This window comes from Eublepharis macularius, chromosome 5, assembly GCF_028583425.1.
Source record: "Eublepharis macularius isolate TG4126 chromosome 5, MPM_Emac_v1.0, whole genome shotgun sequence".
Lineage (NCBI taxonomy): Eukaryota > Metazoa > Chordata > Lepidosauria > Squamata > Eublepharidae > Eublepharis > Eublepharis macularius.
Genome location: NC_072794.1, coordinates 133279306 through 133288216, shown reverse-complemented (window position 1 = coordinate 133288216; position 8911 = coordinate 133279306). Strand labels below are relative to the sequence as shown.

Sequence of the window (8911 nt, the reverse complement as noted above, 5' to 3'; positions counted from 1 at the left end):
AATTACTGGATTTAAGTGACTCATGTTCTGTTGAAATCTTCCAGCGGAAATGACTTACATTACATCCAATTACTTCAATCTTAAGCCCTGTTCAAAGTAAGGGGGGAATCAGTATATGGTAGGGGGACTGACATCATGCTCGTCTGTCTTGTACAGGCATAGGCTTGGTAACACATGACCATTACCCCTTGATTTTGTTACATAAGTCTTATTTATTATTGAATATATGCATATATGTATTGTTTACATGCTATGAACACCAAAGTAGGCAAGGCAAGGAACATTCCATTCCCCTACCACCAAATGATCATACACTTGTGATGCTCTGATTGGCCTGACATGGAAACAAAGCTTAAGTTGGATACTTATCAAATTGATTGTAACTCAGGGACCCTTGTTCAGATGCTTGATGTTTCCGCCAGAAACCCAAAATGTCAGATAAAGAACTGACTCCTTCTCAAAATTCAGAGCATCCCTGCAGTTACCTGTGGTTTGGATCCACTATGGTAAGGACCAGGTCTCCACAGACCTCACCTATAGTGTGAAAATGATGTACCTGAATCCACCCCCTTCGGAAAATACCAGGGAAGCAGCAGCCTATCATAGCTGAATTCAGTGCACTGACATATGAACCATAACAGCCAACACTGTGGGGCTTAATATAATGAATACAGTCAAGCTGTGGCTGATGGTCTATAAACCTTCTACACAATGGCCCCAATCCAAAATAAATTTAATTTTAAGCACTATTTCTTAGATTCAGCTAATGAGGATCTGTAGTCAAACCTGGGGCCATATTCCCAGGTGGGAATTAAAAAACAGGAAAAGGGAATAAGCCATTTCCTCGTAACCAGGAGAAACATCTAGAACTTCCTCAATAAGCCCAAGGATTTATGTGTATTTTGGTGTCTATGAACTGTTGGAATATATTGCATGCATCTTTGAATAACTGGCGATGTGTGGCACACATGTCTACCCAGAACTTTCTATGCATATAAGCACGCAAAAGAACAAGACAGCTTTGTTTCTACTTTTCATATGTTTTATTATAAAGAAAGGTAAGATAAGCATTGTGAGCCAAATGTGCAGGTACTGTGAAACAGTACCACAAAGAAAATAAAAATAATAATTAAAAAAACACATGGAAAATGCACTTTTCATAAACTGTAATTCTGCTTTCTAATTTTTTCATAAATAGACAAAAATCCTTGTCAGCAATTTTAAATAGATGGACATATGGCTGAAAAAAATATAATAATGCCATATAACATGGATATAAACTGTCCATTTCTTGCTGTACAAATAATAGAAACAAGTTTGGCAGGGTTTCTTTTTATACACATCTCCATTCTATGTATAACTAAAAAAATGTGCTACAATTAATATAAAATGCTTTTACTATAAAGTAAACTACTAATTTTTTTTCCACAAAAAATCTTAAAGATGTCTTTAGCACAGTTCTAAAACATTTAGTAAGCTACTTACAACTATCCAACAAATTATAGTTTTTCATGGTCTTTTTTTCACATTGTTTCACTCTCCTATTTGCACTTCTGCTTCCCATCTGCTCCATCCACCCAACCTTCTAACAATAGTTTTTAGATTTAATATTTTTTCGCCAGACATCCAAGGCCTTTTGCATGTACAATATTCACACAGGCTTCACATTTGTCTTGCACAAAGTTTAGTGCCGTTAGCAAGTCAAAAGAGTGCCACCACCTCCTCTTCCTCCTCCTCCTCCTGCTGAGCCAAGCCTAATGCCTTGTAGCACTGTGCCTGGGGTCTGTGCTGAATCTAAAAAGCAGTTTGCTAAGGAAATGGTCCATAGCTAAGCTGGTGGCAAGCAGAGAAAGGTGCACACGGGGTGGGGTGGAGTGTGTGTGTTTGGGGGGGTTTCCTTTGTCAGTTTTGTTCATGATTTATGCATGGTTGGCTTCCATTTACAGTAAACTTCTGAGAAGAAAGAGAAAGAAAGAGAAGAGGAGGGTGAGAAGAACAGAAGGAAAGAAAAAGACTGCTCTCAGAGCCAGGATATGAAGCCAAAGGCCAGGTACTCTCTTGTCCATGTGACCTGCTTGATGCCCATCTGGGTAGCCTGTTATCACAGACTCTCAAACGTCCTTCCTTTTCACCTTTGCAGAATGGAGATGTCAGGGTTTAAGTGAGGTAGAGCGACTTGTCCCTTGGCAGCATGCTGTAGGAGAAAAGAAAGGAAGGGTTTAAGTGAGAGAATGATGAGCGATAAAAATAAAGATAAGACAAGCACAAAGCCAAGGTATCTCACACCACTGTTTCGGGATAAAAACGTTACAAATTGAATTTTAATATGAAGAGTAACAGCCCAACACTTTTTTGGGTAGAAGTAGCCAAGTCATTAATATTTTCACATCACAGAGAGCAGTGATAAAGTTTAAAAGCAATTTTTAAAATTCGTAACAGCTCATGTACCAAGATGTGAATTGCTACCAGTAAAACCAATGGGCTATTTGCTATTAGCATCAATAGGACATAGGTTGCACAGTATTGAGGAAAAATGAAGTTTTTAAAAAGTTGCCTTTTCAATAGACTGAAAGGCAGATACGTTTTGTATTTACTAATTCTGTACTGGTCACATTTCCTTGTTAATATTCTTTCGCCCTCTGATTGATTCAACCTTTGTCAGACAATAAATAACCAAAGTAACAAAGACAAGTTCAAAAATGCCAAAAAAGTGAAAAATGTCTGTGAAGGAACTGGTATATTTATAAGAACACATTCATACTGGAGTATACTGGAGGTGTGGCTTATCCACCTGGTGAGTTTATGGCAGCCATGAGATTCGAACCAGTGAAGTGCTGCATTGCAGCTCAGTTACTTAACACTATGCTACACTGTTGACTCCTCTGACTGTCCACAACTCTCCAAGTTCTCAGGAAGAGGTTTTCACATCACCTACTACCTGATCCTTTTTACAAAAGATGTTGGAGATTGAACCTTGGACCTTCTGCATGCAAAGCAGATGCTTTGCCCCTGTGGCTTTGCCCCTACCCACACACACACACACACACACGCATGCACGCATGAGCATGCACACTCAGTTTTTGTCACTATTGTAACAACCACAAGCAAAATGCTATTGATAAGACAGCTGTGATATGGGTGCAGAGTGGCCCTATAGACAGTACAGAATCCTGGGGCTCTCTGTATACAGTCACACTTTGTAGTCCTTTGAGGCATGTGAGGTCTACATAAAAACGTCCACAACCAGGTGACAGTGAGCATCTTTTGCCTTCACCACAACACCGCCTCCCCTATATAGAGCTATAACTTTCTCTTGTGAATGAACAGCAGCCACACTCTTATATGGGACAAAGCAAAGGGGAAAGGAGCTAACCGTCCCCTTGGGAAGTCACCATTTTGAGCAATATCTGGGTCATTGGACAAGCTTAGAAATACAGCTTATGTCCATATGACCAATTTTCTCTACAATTAATAGAGCACACTGTGTGTTTGACAATAATACACTATTGAAGAGGACAACATATTCTGTTAAGTTTAACTCAGTATCCAAATCTGCTGATAGTCTTGTGACTATAAAGGTAAAGGTAGTCCCCTGTGCAAACACCGAGTCATTACTGACCCATGGGAGGATGTCGCATCATGACGTTTTCTTGGCAGACTTTTTACAGGGTGGTTTGCCATTGCCTTCCCAAGTCATCTATACTTTACCCCCAGGAAACTGGGCACTCATTTTACCAACCTCGAAACGATGGAAGGCTGAGTCAACCTTGAGCCGGCTACCTGAACCTGGCTTCCGCCAAGGTTCATGTTCATGACTCAGGTCATGAGCAGAGCTTGGGCTGCAGTACTGCAGCTTACTACTCTGCGCCATGAGGCTCCTTACGCCACAGGGCTCAGTATATGAACATATACTGAATATAAATACAATTTTCAAGCCCAAATAGTAAACCTCCTTTTGTTTATTCCACAATTTATTATTTCCACTTTTAACTTCATTTTTTCAGATCTATGCTCAGATCTATGCATTTAGTTAGCATAGAAGGCAGCAGTTACAGCTCCCTCTGTCCAGTATTAGACATATTTGCAATTTTGTTTGAAGACATTTATACATTTACTTTCATAAATACACCAAACAGTACAACTGTATATAATAATGAAGTTATGAATTATGCAGTAAAATAAGTTTAGGTTTGATAAGAAACTAAGAACTAAGAAACTAAGTTTTGCATATATTTTCATTTCTGAAAAGGTTCCAAATTTCCAGAAAATCTGCATCTGTACATAGGGTGGGAAAATATTAGGGTGAAATGCCTGTCTGGGCCTCCAATGACAGACTGTTTATTCTGTGCCATTGTACTCACGGGTAGCTACTTAGAACTGAGCTAGCCCTGAGGTTGTGTATATGTTTATTTTGCCATTTGCATGCATGTGACATGTATCATTTTTCCATTGCACATGCATATATTAAAACACATTGTCAATATTTACATGTGATATTAAAACACATTGTCAATATTTACATGCAATGGGGCACACACACACCCAACATAGGCAAGTTCATAAAAAACCCCATATGTGAATGCTACCTCATGACGGACTGATCAGATCAACCGCTTACAGGTAACTTAATGAAAGTATTAGCCATCTGGAAGATGCTAACTCTTTTGCAATATTAAAACTGAAAGCATTCAAGCCTATTTTGCCTTTCAGATGTTACACTGGGAGCATGGGAGTCAATTCTCAAGGCTACAACCCAATATGCCATTACATTTCATGGCCCACCATCACATGGCCAGCCGTCACATGACCAGATCATCACTCCCAAACCTGACTAGGCAACAAATGCATAATAAGGACTCATGACCATCAGCCTTGCTCAGATGGATCAAGTCTTTAAATGCAATAGCTGTGTCAAGAGATGAACCTGTGGAAAAGCAGTGCCAAGAGCTTTTCCACACACTCGACTTAGTCTTGATTTTCTTAGCCATTGATCCCTAAGCATTGGAACTAATTGGGGTACACTTCTTCCACACGTCTGCCCTCCCTTTGCATTTTTACAGTTGGTTTATTTTGTTCTGCATATGCCTTATATAATCAGTATTTTCAAATGAAGGTGCAGTTGCCATTGGTGGCATCATTGGTGACATCACACCATCACCCCTTCTTTATTTTTTGTGCATACTAGTAACATTGTATCAATATAAGGGCTGGATTTTTTTAAAAAAGTCAAAAATGAACACACGGGGAAGCCTAAAAGGGAAGCAGCTGCACAGTGCTCATGCCATAGGGCACGTAGTGTATCAAGAATTTTTTTCCTGCTGCTGTTGCTATTAGTAGCCCTTTTTCGGAGAAAACACAAATGATGCTCCAATGAACTTGTTCTGTTGCCAGCCACCTTTTATCTCTCAGCCAGGCCTTGTTATTTTTGCATATTCTGAAAATATGCAGACTACCCAATGGAACTACAGTGTTGACCAATGGCACATTCCTTGCACTTCAGTCCTGTAACATTACGGCTTGACAGCTGATCCATCTGTAATGGTTCATACCTGGACACTTTTATTGTCAAGAGAGAGAGAATGCTTAGACTACAGCTTAATTGGCCAGACACGGCTAACAGGCATGAGTGGGTAAGATGCTGATCTGCAGTTTTGGATACTGCTGTGTGTTCCTCAATCTAAGCAATTTATTATTACACAATTTAAAGTGGCATTAAACTGACACTCTGGGCAGAGAATTAAAATGGCACATCTTGTGTTTCCTTCCTCATAGGCATTCCAGATAGTCTGCTATAACTCAGCCAACTCAGACCTTGCTAATGGGTTCCAGGCCCTAGAGATTTTCATCTTTCCACCAGTTACCTGCAGGACTTTACAGACCTCCTTCTCCTTGTAGTATCAACCTTCCACTCTTCCAGATGGGAATGTCCCTACCATATCCAGCTGCTGCATCAAAAGTGCTGCCTGCTAGAAGAGTGCCACCCTTGAGATTCAGCCAGGTTTGCCTAGTAGTCCCAGTAAAAGAAGCTAGCAATAAAAGTGGTGGAGTAACCAATGGAACCCCTGACCTGGATAGCGCAGGCAAGCTCAATCTCATCAGATACAGAGAGTTAAGCAGGGTTGGCCTTTGTTAGTAATTGGATAGGAGACCTCCAAAGAAGACCCAGCTTGCTATCTAGAGGCAGGCAATGGCAAATCACCTTAAAAACCCCAGCAGGGTTGCCACAAGGTCACTCTCCACCACCAATCAATGAATGGATGGTGTAAGACCACAGAGAAAAAAATATCCAAACTTCTCATGTATTTTCCCTGAGAGTAGAATACAAGATTCCTATTATGGTCAATATAATTTGCACTCGACATCCTTGCCTCATTGGGTCCTGGAACACCTATAATCTGTCCTGAGTCTGACCAAGAAAAAAGGGATATACATAAAATAAATAAAAACTTTATCCTGTCTAATGGACATGTAGAAGAATTTCAATCTATATAGCCACTTTGCACTTCCTAGTCAAACCCCCAAACAATGAATGTTATCTATAAATCTTACCAGGGGTCATTTCGTAGAAAAAGAGCTGGAGGAACTCATTAGCATAACTCATTAGCATTTTCATATGCCACACCCCCTGACATCACCTATCCTGGTTGTTTTGGACCCAATCCTGGCCATTCAAGGCCGAAATTGGGCCCAAAATGGAAAAAAGTGGCTGAAAATGGCCGAAAAGGGGCCCAAAATGGTCAGGATCGGGCCACTGTTGAGTGGGAGAGTGATCAGAGGCCCAATCCGGGCTGTTTTGGCCCCAATTCAGGCTGAAATGGGCCCAAACGGGCCCAAACGGGCCGAAAGTCAGGTGGGTGGGGCCAGCTGACATGTGACATCTTTGGGGAACTTCCAGAACTGCATTCCTGTGTGTTCCTCCTCGAAATGAGCCCTGAATCTTACACAGTAAAAGATACTATTACTCCATTTCAGAAAGTAACTGGATACTTCACCTTGCCATTGTTAAATGGTGTTGGGAAGAGAGAACATCAATGTACTACCAGTCTAGACATGATGATGGCAGACTCGTTTTGTTTAAATCTGGATCTTTTCCAATGACATAAAAAATGGGTAAAGAGGAAGGTTCTTATTCTCAGTAGCTCATGAGTTGACAGTGATTCCCTCCCAACATACACGCTCCTGCAACTGATCTCTCTGTAGTCTGTCCTCCCGAGTTCTTTTCTCCTCTGTTTCTAGCACTGGAAATTAGCTCAGCTGGGAGAAAAAGCTCTTGTGGGGAACAAGGTATGGAGAAGTATGTGATGGAGGCAGGGAAGGTGGAACAGCCTTCCTCCTCCTTCTCTCACTGTATGAGACTGGAGAAGTCACGGGGCTAAGAAACGGCAGGCTACTCCTGTGCCTAGTTTGGTTGCCTGATCTGGACTGACTACCTTTTCTGGACTGTGCTCTGGAAATTTCTGAAAATGACAGCAGTAGCAGTGGTCATGTACTGAAAGCACTAATACATCTGTTTGAAAAAGATGTTGCCATTGTATCAGTTCCCTTTTATAATCCTCTTATTTTTTACTTTTTTATAATTTGCATTTAAAACACTCCATCTTCCTACCTTCAGCAAAGATTTAATATGAACATGAAGAAGCAATACTTCTAGTAGTAAAACTTCATTAATTTTACAAACTACTCTCCCAAACACATAATGGGTATTACTATAAATAATTTAAACTAAACTAAGTGCATTCACCATGTTTTATCTTTGCTTTTTCATGGTGTTTGTTCACTTACTCAAGTGATTTGGAAGACTGAATAATTTGAAGGCATCTCTCAGTCTCCAACATGAATTAGTGCAATCTGTTTTTGTTTGGACAAACTGACTGCATGCAAGTCAGCAGGTCTGCATGATTTGCTTTACAGACTAATGCTCTGATGTTCAGGCTACTTTTTTCAGAGTGCTCCCATGACCACTCTTGACTAAAAGGTTTAAAGCACATAGTTACAAACTTTGATTAAGATGCCCAGAGAGCTGAACATACATGATAGCAAGGAAGAGTAAACAGCAATTAGCATGGAGAATGCGAGGAACCTACCAATCATTCAGTAGTCTAACAAACAGAGAAGAAAACAGCTCTTTAAGAGAAAAAGATCAGTAGTCCAGATCATTATCACGGGCGAGTAAATTTAGTAACACTGCAAATATTAACAGCCTAAATCTTAAAGTTTTTCTCGTACACTTGGGTATTTATTAAGGGCAGGGGCCTGATGATACTGAAACAGACCAATTTATAATTTAAATTGGCCTTGGGCACACCTCTTGACTATTTCACACATCATGTGGGCAGCAAACCTGGCATCTGACAGGGAACTACAGCCCATTCTGGCTTCCTTAAGTGTACTCATATGATACATATGTTTGCTCATGTGGTCACATTCACATGAGCAAACATGGGTATCATATGGGTACAAGTTGTACACTTAAATCACTTTAGGTATAGTCTGTGGTGGTGTGATATATCCCTAAGCTCTGTCCCAAAAAAGCTCAAGTACTTATGTGTTGCTCTGCAACAAAATACAGAAGGCACTCCACTTGGGGAGTATGCTAGCCTTACCTGATCAAATGCAGGTGGCAGTATCAAAAGCATATGGAAGTCATACTGCTATTAAAAATATTCACCCCATGAACAGCCAAGTGCAATTTCAACAACTGCTGAATTAAATCACTTTGTACAGTGATTATCTTCCATTTCCCGTACAAGGGGACATGTATGTTATGCCTGTGGCGAAGCTGGCCAAAGCAGTCAAAGGTGTTTATTAAATGGCAACACACTTGTGTTGAACATTTGACATATGACTGCCTCCCAGAGGATCAGTATGATGCTAATCATCCATCCGATCCCTCCTCAGAATTCACATTTTC

At 40.4% G+C, this 8911-nt stretch overlaps 1 protein-coding gene across 4 annotated transcripts in view; it reads right to left on the bottom strand.

Annotated features, from left to right (window-relative positions):
• Nucleotides 1–271: 271 nt before the first annotated feature.
• TOX2 (TOX high mobility group box family member 2) overlaps nt 272–8911 on the bottom strand; it is a 297642-nt gene continuing 289002 nt past the window's right edge. For all 4 annotated transcript variants that reach the window (XM_054979270.1, XM_054979272.1, XM_054979271.1 and 1 more), the window contains one exon: nt 272–2194. In XM_054979270.1, coding sequence (XP_054835245.1) covers nt 2158–2194 — 37 coding nt within the window. In that variant the 3' untranslated portion in view covers nt 272–2157. The remainder of the gene's footprint in view (nt 2195–8911) is intronic.